The sequence below is a fragment of the Octodon degus genome, unplaced genomic scaffold, assembly GCF_000260255.1.
Source record: "Octodon degus isolate 3935 unplaced genomic scaffold, OctDeg1.0 scaffold00024, whole genome shotgun sequence".
Classification (NCBI taxonomy): Eukaryota; Metazoa; Chordata; class Mammalia; order Rodentia; family Octodontidae; genus Octodon; species Octodon degus.
In genome coordinates this window covers 20,632,329-20,647,830 of record NW_004524600.1, presented here as the reverse complement: position 1 = coordinate 20,647,830, position 15,502 = coordinate 20,632,329, and the positions used below count along the sequence as shown (strand labels likewise).

General features: G+C 43.9%; 1 protein-coding gene across 1 annotated transcript in view; it reads right to left on the bottom strand.

The window, feature by feature from the left end:
• Window positions 1-309: 309 nt before the first annotated feature.
• Grm1 (glutamate metabotropic receptor 1) overlaps window positions 310-15,502 on the bottom strand; it is a 463,945-nt gene continuing 448,752 nt past the window's right edge. Inside the window, exons 15-16 of the mRNA XM_004628592.1 lie at window positions 1,059-1,219; window positions 310-935 (exon numbers count right to left, since the gene is read on the bottom strand). Coding sequence (XP_004628649.1) covers window positions 310-935; window positions 1,059-1,219 — 787 coding nt within the window. The remainder of the gene's footprint in view (window positions 936-1,058; window positions 1,220-15,502) is intronic.

The window sequence follows — 15,502 nt, the reverse complement described above, 5'->3', positions numbered from 1 at the left end:
GCGAGTGTATATACGGATGCACGATTGTGCCAAAGGATTATATTTTGTTGATTTTATTTATTTTTATTTGCGCTAAAAGTAAATACCATATGGAATTGTGCTTTGTCAGAACTCTTCCCTCCTCAAGGTGGCTTCTGAGTAATTCAAGAACCAACATCCTGGCCTGGGTCTCTGTGTGCTGTCTCCCCCTCCTCTTCCCAAAGGCAGCAGCTGTCTCCCCTTGCCCTCCTCTCCGCCCCTCCTGACTTTCTGCACGACCCTGGAGGGAATCCAGCTCTCTGGCTCTCTCGCTTCTCCGGGGAAACTTCACTACAAGGTGGACGAGCTCTGCTTGTAGTCCCTCAGGATGACAGAGGCGTAGGTCACGTTGGGCGGGGTGCAGAGCACGGACTCCGACACGGGCGAGCTGGGCACCGAGCTGCCAGAGGCCACCGAGTCTCGGAAAGGCGATGGGGGCGTGAGGGCCGGGGAGGCCTCGGGGGTCAGCTTGCGGGCCGCCTGCGGGTCCTCCTCTTCCTCCTCCTCCAGCTCGTCCTCCTCCGTGTTGCCTTCACGCTCGTGCTCGTACACGTACTCCTGCAGCAGCTTGAACCTGTCGCTGTCATCGTCGTCCTCGCCGAGCGGGGAGCCGGGGTCCTCCCCGAAGGGGCTCAGCTGCAGCGGCAGCATCTGCAGGTGCTGTGGCACAGGAGGGGGCGGGAACAGGGGACGCAGCCCGTTTCCCTGCGCCCCAGGCGCGCCCAGCCCCGCGTGCAAGTCTGGGATCCCCGCGCTGAAGTTGCCTACCACTCCCTGGAGCTGGTCCATCAGCGACTGCGGCTGGGGCGGTGGCTGCTGGGGAGACTGCTGTAGAGGAGGGGGCAAGCCCTTAGGGACTCCGGGGTCTGCCAGAAAGAGGGGCGTCTCCTCCGCGCTCAGGCGGGACGCGGAGGGCGCTTGGCGGGGTGCCACCGAGCAAGGGCTGCCCGGAGGGCTGAAGCGAGCAGGCTGCGAGTCTTCCTCCTCCTCCACGTTGTACAGGGTCTTGGTGCTGGTATCTGAAAAGGTCAGGCTCTTGCCGGAGCCCTGGTAACTTTTAGTGAGGGGCTTGATGACGGCCGTTTGGTTGCAGGCCGTCTCATTGGTCTTCACGTGCACAGAGAGGCGGTGCCACGTGTGCTGTCCCTTGGGCACCTGTCTTCCACCTGGTTCAGACCATGACACAGACTTGCCATTAGAACTATGAATAAAATAGAGATGGGTTTATTTGCAGAGAGAACATGCACAAGGGATTGGACACAGGCATCAGTCCCACACGCCCCACTCAGTGCTATGTCCCCCCACCTCCTGCCCTCAGCCCCTCCTTCACTCCCCAGGCCGCCTTCCTACAATCCAACCACCAAACTGCAGTTATGAAGGAGGCTGCCCGTGAAGCTGCAGCCAGGGCGTGTGCCCCACGCCAAGAAAGGAAACACTGACTCCGAGAGAAGCTGTTAGGGAGAAAAGTCTGTGTTGCAGAAACAGCTATTTTGGAAGATTTCAGAATTGCCCTCCAAGTCACTCCACACATGCACTCTAAGGAAACAGTGTTTATCCATATGCAGTCCTGTGGTGATTCCCGAACTGGTGGAAGAAAGTAAAAACTCTTAGTTACTTATTGACAACAGAGCATAATGACTTTAGCCTGTGAGAAAATTAAAACCCACACGTAAAGCTACTGTCATTGTTCCTTGGAATTGTGAAATAGACCCTCTCAGTTGCCCATTCTGACGCATAAAGTGTTCCTGACTGCACACAGGGCATTTGTGCCATGACAGAGCAGAGGATGGGAAAGCTTACACCCGTGACTGACTAAGGCGTTTCATCGCTTTCCACTGTCTTTGTTTATAAACATCACGACCCATTCGGTGGATCACCGTTCACATGAGGACCGCGGCTCGCAGTGCCTCGGATGAGATTTTCACAAAGTAGTTGGGAATACTCAGCTAGGCCTGTTTGAAAACAGAATGGGACAGCGAACAAAATGCTAATGCTCAAGTTGGGCTTTAGCCCTCCCACAGATGTTTTCGTTTTTAAAAAAATATCTTTTCATTTGATACAAATGAGACAAAATGAAGATCCCGAGAGAGCAGCAACCCCGGATCATTACTCCCTCAGCCTTAGTAAGGAACAGTTTTAGGGTCCCAGGAGTCTTCTTGTCTTACCAAGTTTCAGCTTCATGAAACCCTCATAAAACCCACCCAATACAATGTCTCTCTGAGGAAGAAAATGAAATCCCCTGTGCACCCTCATCACAAATTCAAATCTGTGTATTTTAATAATTCTGGTCTTTTTTACTTCACTTACTTCTTGTATAACTTTTAGCAGATGGTAGTACTTTGCCACCACATTCTAATAATAAGAACAGTGCTAATACTTAAAGGAAATCATCTTTCCTGGGTTTTTTAGGACTTTGCTTTTTCCCCCTTCATACCTATTAAACCAACAGAGAAAGTAGCACAATAAGAATGCATTTGTGACATTTAAAGGAATAGAAAAATGAACATTTTTTCTTTATATGGAGGTGTGAAATAGACTATTCCATTTCATATTCTTTTGTTGGGAAAAAGCAGAAAATGATTAATGGCATAATGATTTATTTAATCATTTTGAAGAAACAGGACTAAATGCTTCAAAATGATATGACTGCCACATTAATGATGAGATTAATACTTTGACATTTCATATTTTGTAATATTTAAAAGTGAAATGAGCCAAATAAGTACACATTAGTGTAGAAAATCTGATACATAGTCTGGAAAAATCTGGACATAGGGAGGTACAATTGATACAACAGCTAAAAATTTGACCTTATTATTTATAGGGGAGAACGTTGTTCTTCTACTTATATGATAATTCAGCCTGTGTTTTTAATTATCTAAGAAAAAGTCTCACTCTAAACTATTACATCAAAAACAACTTTTTCTCAAATACATATTTCATATGCTATTTGGCAATGTACAAATGCCTACGAATTCTAACTTTTCAAATTTTATAACTGCCACACTGTCTTATTGGTATAGCCTCTTCTGAGTTGAACCAAGTAAAGAACAGGACAGTAGTGTCCCTAGCAAGAATGAAATCACCCCTCCAGCCAAAAGCAAAATCAGAATCTTCCTCTTCCAGGTTTACAACTCCAGGTAAGCTCCCCTCCCAGTTCCACCTTCCTCAGTTGTCTGTGCCTTCCGCTGTGTACACCATTTCTCTATGCATCCCATGCAGCTCTTTCAAAGCCCATGAAGCCCACTGACTCTCACCTCCCCCACATACGGCTTCCCACCCACTGATTTACATCCATTTCAATTGCAGCAGAAAGGTCTTGTTCTTTTTCAAGTGCCTACTTGGTAATAGCCATTAATAAAATCATTAAATTAAAATGCTGTCATATGTCTTCACTTAATTGTGTGTATTTAGAAAACCAAGACCCCCAAGGGGGGGTTCACACCTACCTCAGAAGCGCCGATCAGGGTCAGGCTAGGGAGCCCTGATAACACACTGTCCAGTACCCTCTTCTACCAGGAAGATGTTTCTCTGGGCTCCTGGAAGGCCACCAGGTGACACCCTTGTTTCCCTCAGTCACATAGTCAGGAGTCCATTGTGGCTCTACTCTGCATACTCGCATACAGTAACAGTATTAATAATACCATTACTACATGCATATGCCAACACAGAAACAGCATCAGTAGTGATCTTGCAGGAAGAGGTAATCACCATGTACTCTGTTTTCATCAAACCCAAACTTCACGTTTTGTAATGAAGGATTTTCACTATTGCTGTCCAAATCAGCAGCTTTCCTACCCCTCAGGGTCTTGCTCTAGATTTGATCAACTTCAGTTTAATTAGAAAAAAGATCTCATGCCTCGGGGTATTTATCAGATTACAAAAAATAGACTTTTTTTTTTTTTAAGGTCAAAAGAAATTATTTCTAGAAAATCAGAACCGGTAGAGAAAAAGTGTCACACAAAGTATAAACTTCGCTATTTCGGATGAGTCACTTCTCGCTTGTGGGCCATAGATAATCTGAATGGGCCATGATTTGATGCTTGCCTTCAGCATTGCTGTTAGACTGAATCGAGGTTATTTATTTATAGCTATTGTACCACTTCTTTGTGTTAGTCCACATGCTACTGGGATTGATCCCAGGGCCTCCACAGTGAGCCATAGCCCAACTCCTTTCTTATATTTTAGACTGAGACTGGGTCTCGCTACCTTGGTCAGGCTGGGCTCAAAGGGCCAATCCTCCTGCCTCACACTCCCAGAGTGATGGAATTATAGGAATGTTCTGCCATGCTTAGTTTGTTTTTAAATGCCCATGAATGCTATTTTGATGAAGTGTACTGTGAGATGCAAATATAAATAAATCCTGACTACCTTTTGTTGTGTTCGGTACTTTAATGATCATTAATAAAGTTAAGTACTATCATTAGTTCCAGTAAAGGCTTCATAACTGTCTTGACATGAAATTAGAGTAGCCTATTTGAAAACACTGAGAACTCATTGCTGTGATGCTGAGAAGAGAAAAAACATAAAATGCAATGTATGTCTATATGTGTAAATGTATATGTGATGGGCATCACGATAGAGTATATACTATAAAAATTCATTATTACTATGGTATAAGACTTCTGCTTAATTCCAGATAACTTTAATATCTTCTGCTTCAGCACTTCTTTGTTCTATTATTTAACTTTACTGTATTTCTTAATGTTAAGAAAAGAAATGGGGTTTAGAACATATCACATAATTGTCACAAAGTACCTTATCCTTCTCCTTTTAACTTCAAAAGACAAGCCTAAAATAATCTCCTGTTTGAAGATCAAATGTAGCACATTCAGGCCAAATATCTCAGGGGGCTAAATGTATTTATTGGTATCACAGTACTGGAGGAAGCTGCTGGCAGGCCTAGAGGAGGGATGATGTATATTTAACACATGCAGAATTCGACAGGCCGGGATAGCAGCTCCAGCTACAAATAGGTTCGGGATCTTGCTTTGGTTTTGCTTTCATTAGATAAGTATCACAATCCCCAAAACACAAAATCCAATGTTTACAGCATTTTAGAGATGAGCTGAGAGTGGGTGGTGTAAACAGATTAGTGTATCTGGCGTTCGGAGTGATACTGTCTGTTTTATGTGTTCCAGTAAGCACTAGATACATCTGCAGAGTACACTGCTCTCTGCTCCAGAGAGTTCTAAAATGGGAATTGCAGTGGGTGGGTGCCTGAGCTCAGAGGGAAGCGCCGAAGCCGATGAAAGGGAAGGGTTACACAACACCTGTGTCCTCACGCTCCATGAGTACATGTCTCAGAGACTGGGCATCAGAGCTGCGCAGCAGAGATAAGAGTTGGGAGTCTGCAGAAAGCTCACAGGCTTGTGAGACCCTTCCATGAGGAAGGGAGACTCATTCCTTGGAGTGAAACATTTATTTTCTTGGAAATCACATGCAAATGGAAGTAGAAATTGCCATTGAATTCCATTATGGAGAGAACAGCTCACCAAAAACAGAACCCATAAGCGACCAGCTTTGGGTCAGTGCTCTTTGCTTCCCATGTTGTACCTGGTGTGGCTCACCTGGCTGAGACAGGCCCAAAGGACCACTGTGGCCTGAGCCTCCCTGCACTCCCCACATGCCCCAGCACCTGGCAACTGCACACAGCCTGCGGGGCAGTTCATGGAGATCCTCAGGCACAGGAGCTATTTGAGTCAGGCTTCTGTTTTTTTCTGGCAACCCCAAAGTGGTCTGCTATACAAGGGACTTCCACTGGCTCCATTCCTAATTCTTGCATGCATTAGAGAAAAATCTGCTTATGCAGCATGTGTTCTCCAATCTATGCATCTATTTGGTCATAATTAAAATTTGTTGCACTTTAGCTTGTCATTTGTTGGGAGGTAGAGAATCTCTAAATGTGTGTGTGTGTGTGTGTGTGTGTGTGTGTGTGTTTAAAGAAACCTTTATTATTTGAGAACTTGGTGGCTTCTGTTCCTATTATGTATTTTTAGGGGAAGGGGCAGTTGAGACAGGGTCTTGCTATGTAGTCCAGGCTAACTTTGAACTCACTGTGTAACTCGTAACAGGCTCTAGCCTTGTTATGAGAAGCCTTCTACCATCTCCCAAAGCACACCAACATGACCACCATGTCTGTCCTGCTGAGAATCAGGATGCTTCAGTGGAAACCATACTCTATCTAGGCCTTTAAAAGGAGCAAAAGAAAAGCAGGCTCCCCTTAGAATTGCAGCAATCCTGCCTCTGCCCACTGAGCAGTGGTATTACAGGCATGCGTCACTACATCCAGCCCCTACACAGGGGTTATACTATTTAGTATTAGGAACTTTATCTTTTTCTCCTGTAATTCTAACATCATCATAAGCTATTTAGAGAATCAATGGCTGTCTGAAATTTACAATATAAAACATTTAAATATAGATCAATCCTATCACATGTCCTCAAGCTATCACATGTCCACAGCAAAGGAAAGCACAAAACCCCACTGCCTTCATTAAACCCAGTGCGTTCTTAAGTAAGCTAATTAATCCACAGGTTACATGTCGCATCTGGATTAGCACAGTACGTAAGTCTCCCCTTGATTGTTTGGGCTACAGTGTCTACTCTTCTGTGGAAATTCCCAAGCCAGTTTCAAAATAAATTGTAGAAATCTGCTGTTTACTAAACTTTCTCCAAGTAAGTTACGAATTGTCTTTGGTTCAACTTAATCATGATTTACTGACAAAAGAAACTCCTGCGCCAAAGTTTATCAAGACATCAGGGTGGTGACAGAGCCTCACCCGAACAGAGGTGTGCAGACGTGGTTATGTCCGTAAGGAAGTGCAAATGCGCCTTGATTCCTCGGCCTCAGAAGGCGCTCAGGCCAAATGCCATCATTTGCTCTATGTTCTCTGCTGCCGCCCTTGTCAACTTAATTGCAAGTCACTTGATACATTTAGCTGCATGTGAAGGCCTCAAGACACACCAAGGATATAGGCCAGTCACGTGGCTCCACTGGGATTATTCCTCAGGGCCAAGGCAGACCCCCGAAGCCAGTAATGATCCCGTTTATTTCCAGCACTAGTCCCTTTGCCTTGCTGTTCACAAAAATAGTAGGAACTGAAGGTCACCAGGAAGAACATACCTCTTTGTTTCTTCTAATTTTGCAGAAACAAACCTAAAAATATCCACTTTTAGGCTACACTGCACAGCCTTAAAAAGCCACTGATCTATTTCTGATCCTTTATAGCATTGAGAAGGAAAGCTTAAATAGACCCTGATTGGAAAGCTCTTACTGATCAGCCTGTCACCTTTGCTGAGACTTGAGTTCTTTCTGCCACCCACCACGGACGTACCTCATCTGGCTCTCATGTTTGCATTCTGACACTCACCTTGGAGTCAAGAAATGTCAGTTGATTCTCCTGTCTCTCTGGCCCTGCTGTCAGGACAGAACTAGCACGTCTACCCATTCCCATCAATCCCTCGTGACAGCCAGCCAGCAGCTGTCACAATTAGAAACTCCTTGCCATGTCCTTGGCCGGACTCACCCCAAGGTGCAAGAAATACTCAAGCCTTTGGACCTGGGAGCATTCCAGAGATGCATCCAGCCATAGAAGAATGGCTCCGCCCTTGTTATGAGGAGCCTTCTGCCACCTCCTGAAGCACACTGACACAACTACCGTGTCTGTCCTGCTGAGAATCAGGATGCTTCAGTGGAAAACATACTCTATCTAGGCCCTTAAAGGGAATAGAAGAAAAGCAGACTACAGGCTCTCCAGTGCACTCCACTGAGTGAAAGGAAGAGACACTTCAGCCCCATTTACCAGCCCCTGGGCCAGTTCAGTAGCAAACATTGGAACAAATTGGCTGTGCTCATTGGAAGAGCTATTCAAGCCTCAGACCCGTCATCAGTGGGCTCCCTCCTGCTGCAGGAATGTGTACCTTTGACTCTCCCAGGAGTTTGAAGGGCTGTAAAGGAACAGCTGAAGATGACCACAGACTCCGTGCACAATGGGTTGAACATGGTTTATGCTCTTTTTTTGGTGTTGTTAACTTAAAGAGACACTGTCAAGATCTAGAGGTCAAAAATTGGACCAAACATGCACTGTTTTTATCAGACAGGGAAATCTGATAAAAACCAGAAAGTTAGGAACACAACTACATTTCCTTTTTTTTTTTTTTTTAAAGCCTCACTTTTTGTGGGATTCACAAAACATTTGTTTTGTGCTCCCCAGGGTTAGGGAGATCCACGGCAGGGCTGCTGTTGGCATCCACCCCCTGAAACTGCCACGATGGAATGCTTCCACCGACTTAAGCGATGCTTCTTACTTTAATGCAGACAGGATCATGTCAAACATTTGTGCAACAGCAAAAAGGCGAAAAGAAAAAGAAAAAGAAAAGAAAAAGCTGTTTGCCAGGAAGAAGCTGACAAATTTTTTGAAGGGGGAGAATCCACTTTGTAGGCTGTGAGTGGGAGTCACAAACAGAAGTGAACCTCCAGAATCAGAAGAAGGGTTGCGCTGGAACATAAAATAAGCAGAAAGGCCGAGCTACCGACTTGACAGTATCCTTTTAAGAACGATGGACAATCAAATTAAGGCAGCCGTGCAAACGATGGCACGTACATGATTTCCTCATTCTTGACGGCATGCACCACATCTGTTTCCATGTTAGAAAAACCCAGGAGAGAGAAAGCAAGGGGCAAAACACTATATTTTCCCATGCAGCTTCTCTTACACATTCACTGCAGTGTGGGGGTTTTCAAAGCTGCACATGTGCCGACGGACACTGGCTGGTGGGCGAGAATTCTGGCTGCCTCTTCCTGAAGAGGGAAAAGAAAAAGACACCCAGTGAGTGCGTGGTTATACAAGCACAGGTATGGTGATGATGCAGCTGAGTTGAGGCTTGCTCTGGAGCAGGGCCGGGCCTGGCTCCTAAGCTTTTCTCCATGTTCTCTCTTCCTCCGTGTCCTGCCGGGACCCTGCACTGCCTAGCTGTTTTTGCCTGCCAGGTTCTTTCTAAAAGCCATGTCAAGGGAGTGCTACCCACCACCCCACTTAAAGGGAGTTTGTGGCTTTCCTCAAGGCACCACAACTTTTAACTGTACTTCTGATTTTCTTTTATATTATTTCATCATAAAAGCATTGCTGTCATTTACTATTAAATCACACTCATCTCTTGGCATTCATAAGATTCTTTTGGCTTTATTTTTTATTTTTATTTGTATTTTTATTTTGGTCTTTTTGAGACAGGGTCTTGATGTGCTGGCCTTCTACTCACTATGTAGCCCAGGCTGGCCTCAAACTCTCAGCAATCCTCCTGCCTCCGGTCCCAAGTGTAGGAATTACAGTGTGCACCACCATGCCTGGCTCTGTGATAAAACAGAATATTTCCAATGGTGAAGGAGGGGAAGCATCAAGAGATGTTCCTATGAGCTGAGAAAAGCTGCCCCAAGAAGGCAGGAGTCTCGTTCCCTAGTTGAATGTCTCCTCATACAACACATAGCAGGACTTTCCTTCCGTGATGCTTTGACAAGGAGAAAAGAGCCCTGTGGAGACACGGTGAGGCTGATGGGGCTGCGGCAGGAGTGAGCTTGCACCTGCAGGTAAGGCCAAGGGGGAGTGGTTTTCCTGTTGGTCCAGTAGTGGTTCAGGACAGGCCAGGATAAAGTCACCTTGCTCTCCTACTATAGGAGAAAGCTGTCTACTGCAGAGAAGACGTTCAGGACCAAACTGCTAAGCAGGAACCATCAGTGCATACTGTGGTTATGTAGAGGAGCTTGGTTCATTTGGGAGGAAATTTCCCATTTTAGGAAACTGACAAATTTCTGCAGTTTCTAATAGAACTCCCAGATAACTCACAAATCATTTTTGCTGGACAGAATTTGGCCCTTGACCCCAAGTTCCTAGTTGCTAATGCTCCAGCATCAGCCAGAGAGGACTGCAGATAGTGCCACTACATCAGAGACCTTTTGTCCCCCTTTCTCCTATTTCTGTTTTACCATCAAAGCAGACAGAGGAATGGAACTCAGAAGGAGGAGAAGATGCTGCAGGGACAGATCATGAACCTTCCAAAGCCATGTCTTTCAGCTGAGGTCTGCCAGGTGCTGGGAAAGAGAAATGTAAGTTTGAAATGTCACACAAGCATACCTCGGAGTAGCTTTTCACTACCTACAAGCAAGGTATCTGCTTGGAATTTATAAAGAGGAATCTTTTTTCCATAGCATGGTTGAATACAAGGAGAAGGAAAATTTGATCAATATGTCTATGTCCATCAAGTTTGAGTCATTCAATAAACCATAAAAATTATATGATTCACTCAAAATCCTTTGAAATCTTTAACTAGAAATAAGAAGCTGAGACATCTTCATCATGATTGCAATGATCCATTTACTTAAGAAAATCAGAAAAATAGACAATGGTTTCTATAAAAATTGCCAGAACAACATAAGACTAACACTCAGTAAGCCTATCTGATGCCACAGAGATCATTACAAGAAGGAGCATCACCAAGGAGAAGGTGGGAAATAAGTGCCTCACCATGTACGTGAAGCTAAGAGGACATAACATTTAATCTACAAAATACTATTAAAACAACTTCACATCTCATGAATGATGAAAGCATCCTGAAATTGTGTGGCCTTGGCTTGGCCCGTCTGCATATTCCTGAATCTTCTAAACAATGCTACTTTGGGGTGAGGTCTGTACACAGCCTGGTCTCATGGTGCTTAGGGAGACAGGCCCTTGTCCACTGGCTTCAGGGGCCTGTGACTAGCACAAGAGACACGGTCCCTCCCAAGAGCTCTGTGCTTGATGCAGTGCTCTGCAATCATTGTCTCCAGATTCTATTCATTTTATCTTTTAATTTCTAGCTTGAAAATGGTGGATAAGAAATGGAACATGATCTATAGGTTCAGATCCCTGTGTCACAGCCTCCCTGCCTTCCCTGGGCAGGTCCTTGTCTTTTGATTCTCTTGCCCCTGGGATCTCAGCCCATCTGGTCTCTCACCACCTGCCTCTACCCTGGGATCATCAATGCCTTCTACTTCTGGCAAAGGCCAAAAGATCAAGTTCTGTCTTGTGCTCAAAACACAAATGTCAGTGCCACTTTCCATGGAGTGGTGGAGCCTCTGCATTTGACAGGCAAGCAGGCAGAAGGAACTTCTTTGTCATCCTTTATCCAAACACTGCAGGTGAGTCACCTGTTACCATCAGATGGACAGAGACATTATTAGGAAGAGGCAGTGTTCAATTTCTGCATAGCATTTGCCCAGGGACTTTGGCAACCAGAGGGTCACAGAATGGGGGCTGCAGTGCCAGGGAGGATGGCTCTGGACTGAAAGTGACCCCAAGCAAGGGAGTATGATATTAAATGGCAAATATAAAACAACACAATTAGTGGCAGGAGGGGGAAGACAGTGCAGATGAAAGAAAAGTGCCTTCCCCAGTACCTTTAAACACTTCACTTTTTCCAGCCTGGGGCTCAGTGTTTACATTTTGTCTTTCACTTTTCAAGCAGTGTATCTGTACCTGTCTTCTGGGGGTGGACAATGACACAAATAAGGGAGGGGGCTGTCTTGACAGCCTAGAGACTTGAAGTGCTGACCTACAGCACATGCTGAGGGCGTGGCATTCCCCAGCCATCAGCTACCTTTTATGTCTCCCAGGCACTGCGACAGGAAGCTCCATGACCTCCATGACATCACTGCCCTTTGGAACTCTTCCTGTGGCTAGTGCCAGTTCTGTACCTCCTCGAGGGGTTCCTGCCATATTGACAATCAAGCCTCCTGCAGTAGCTCCATGTAATCCCAAAGCTAACCTATTAACTATGGATGGAGGTAGTTGAAAAGAATAGCGGGTCGCTTCCATGATCTTATTTCTTTCTTCTCTGACTTTGACTTTGCATTGAAGTGAAAAACAAGTGACCCTGTGTACGGATTTTTCTTTTCTGAAAGGAACAGTTTGTTAAAGGTTACAGGGCATGCCTTGGAAGTTGAGGCCCAAATGGCCTTTTTATCAACTGTATAAAAACCAAAAGAAGGAGCTTGACTTCAGGACATTTTTAGCAATTTTAAAACCACATATTCAACTAATCAAAGGCTCAGCAAGCCAGAGCACAAGCTTGGAGGGAAAAAGCAGCATATGGGGGCTTGTCAAATATAAACAGCAAATCTGTGCTTGAATCTTCTGGCAGAAACTGTGGATTGAAAGAAACCTCAGAGGTTTAGTTAGAAAGATTCCTCCTTGATTTCTTCTGGAAGCACACGGGTCTTTCTCCCTCTTCTTTCTCTTCTCTTTATGAAGTTACTATCCATCACCTGCTAATGGCTGTACATTGCTTTTTCTACATATTTCCAGTGTTACAATATTCTGTAGAGTATTATCATCTCTCATAAAATTTTGTTTTAATGAATTATTTTATTTATATCAGCTCACCCCTTTGTAGTTTCCAGGTCAGGATTTATTGTCTAAGTGAACTTGAGCAGTTATTGCAAAGAAGTTTCATGTGGCATGGTGTTGGCAATGGTCACTGGGCCATCAGAAAGGACAACTCGTGCTTTTCAATTAGATAATCATTCCTTTAAGACTTGGGAGTTTTTGTCTTTTATAAAGAAGAAACTGTACATAAGAAAGTAGCCCCAAGCTGGCAGAGAGGCACATGCCTATAGTCCCAGTACTCTGTGAGACTGAGGCAGGAGGGTTGAAAGTCTGAGACCAACCTGGACCATTTAGCTATTTAGTGAGATTCTGTCTCAAAATAAAAACTAAAATGGACTGCAGGTATAGGTCAGTATGAAGAGCCTGGGGTTTACTATCCCATACTGCCAAAATAAACTACTTCCAAACAGCAAAATATTAAATCTATCACTAATAATACCTGTCCTTCTAAGGAGAAACAAAGGCTCCAAAAAGAGATAGAAATATTTTAAAGCTCACTGTATGTTTAAATCAAACTAATTCATAGTATTTCAAATTTCACCTTCATTTTACTCATTGGCGTTAGCTGTTTCCCTTACTCAGGAATTTCAATAGAAAATAAACTGAATTTTGTTCTCCCTTTCTTCCAGAATTTCTTTCTTTTTATCTTTTTCTTTCTCTGGCAACATCAGTGACACTAAATAGATGTGTCAGGAGCAGGTAAAGTCTTGGTACACAGTCAAATTAGCTGTCCCTGTCTGAAGCTGCCTGTCGACGGTAGGGCTGGAGGTGAAGCTACTTTTAGCAGAGATAAAATGGTCTAGACAATTCCAGATGGTCAGTCTTAAAGACATGTAAAGCTCACCATGGAAACAATAATATGGCAGCTGTCCAAACTAATGGTAAAGAGCAACAGCAAACATTCAAGACCATTTTAGTAGCTTGTCATCTGTTTTTGCATTGTTGTTATAGATAAAGGAAGGAGATAATTATTGCCTTTGATTTCTTTCCAAAGCTAAATAAGTATTTCTATTATCTGAATTTTAATACTGTTAGTTCAGAATTTACTCATACTGATGGAGAATGGAGCCCTGCCTGTGTCTATAGGTCCTTGTAAATCCTGATTTCTTCCACCTCTTTCTGTCAACACACCCATGCCTAGAATAATACATTAAGGCTCTTTATATAAAACACAAATTTTTCTTCTATAGGTGTAAAATATTGTTCCACTTAAAGTTTATAAATTATTAATACTGGAGAGATAAGAAATTACAGAGAATGATCTAATAATATTAAGCTTAATTACCACCACAGATTAGCCAAATGTTAATATTTGCCTTATTAAAATCCTTTTTCTTTTGAAAACATTAACAGTATGTTTAAAGCCTTTTACATTTCTTTTACTTCATTTTCTGTATTTTAGTACAAGGTATACAGGGTCTCACTACACAGATTGGACTCATAGTGATCCTCCTGTTTTCAGCCTCACAAGCACTAGGATTACAGGTGTGTGCCACCACGCCCAGTCTCAATCACCATCTCAGCATGTCCCCGGGAGAGGGGCTGGCACAGCAGGCCTAGGGATTAAACCCCCGGCCCCTGCGCCTACTTGCAGGTGCTATAATCCACTGAGCTCATTTTTAAAACATAAAATGCTGTTCTGGGGAAATAGTTCGGTGGTTTAAGTGCCTGCCTGGCAAGCACAAGGACCTGGGTGCGATCACTGGTACTGCATGCCACACTAGCCCCTTGCCAAACCAGCCACAGACACTGAGTGTGGTGTGCACACCTGTAATCTCAGCCCTGGGGAGGCTGAAACAGGAGGATCACTATGAGTCTGAGCTGGGTAGTGAGACCCTGTACCAAATCACTAATAAATAAACTAAAAATAAAATAAAATAAAATGTCTTCAACCTGATTCATACATTAAACTCTCCTATCAGTCTTGTATCTAATGATATTAACAGTCATTAATGTTCATAAGGCAGGTCAATTATTTTATTACAAGACTGAAAAATGTTGCTACAACTCTGTTATCTCTTCTGTATTTGTTGTTTAGATTTATTTTCTAAAGAACTTTACCTTATCAGCTATTTGATTCATTTGAGAGACAGGTCCAAAGAAGAGAAAACAAAAACAGGAACAAAATGCAAGCCAAACGGGTAATGGTTCATGTTCAGGATAGACTGGTTTTCTCATGTTCTCTAACAGTGAGTGGCTTTCTATTGACATATCACTTCTTTTGATTTTCCAGTTCTCTGGCCCTATTTCATGGCATGCATAGCAATATTTTATATTATATTTATATTTATAAAATCAGATTTTGTACAGGCCCTAGACCTTGGTATGTCCTCCAGAGTTGCTGTTTTACTTTCCTGGCTAGGTGGAGGGGACTGCTTATCTGACTCTGATCAGTGACAGCTCAGTGAGTTTTTATTCAGTGTTGGTCCCAATCTGTCTCCCACCCAGCTTATCCCTTCAGGACTTTTAGCAGAATTCTGGCTGTGGCCTAGTCTAGTGAGCTTCATCTTGAGTTTTAACTCTTCCTTCTGCTTTCAAAAATTTCAATTTAGATATTTGGCTTCCTGCCATACGCGACTTCAGAATTAGGCAAATGTCTTGGCAGGCAAACTTGACCACATCTTCAGTGCCTTTGAGGCTTCCATTCTGTCTCTTCACCTTCACATGTCTACTGGAGGAGCCTTGTAGCTCTCCTCAGGGCACTGTCTTGTCTAACATTGCTGTACTGCAGCAAATTCCGAACTGAATGTTCTGGGCTCTGAGAAAATTTGTCTTTTTATCTTTCTGACCTACCCAACTGCGGACATCAGCAAATGTTTTGAGGTGATGCTAAATCTGTGTGAAATCCTCTCTGGCGTTTCATCTTATCCCCACTTCCATGTGACTACATGTAATCCTTCTTTCTTCTCCCTCCACTGCTCACTGCCTGGGCTTTTCCTGGAGAATCCACCTCCCGTCAGTGCCCTAAATTGGCAAGTGCCCCTCTGGCAAGTGAGTGTAGGTCAGATGCTCACTCCTTGGGTCGCCTCTCTTTGATGTTTTATTCTCCTGAATCTCATCATCTC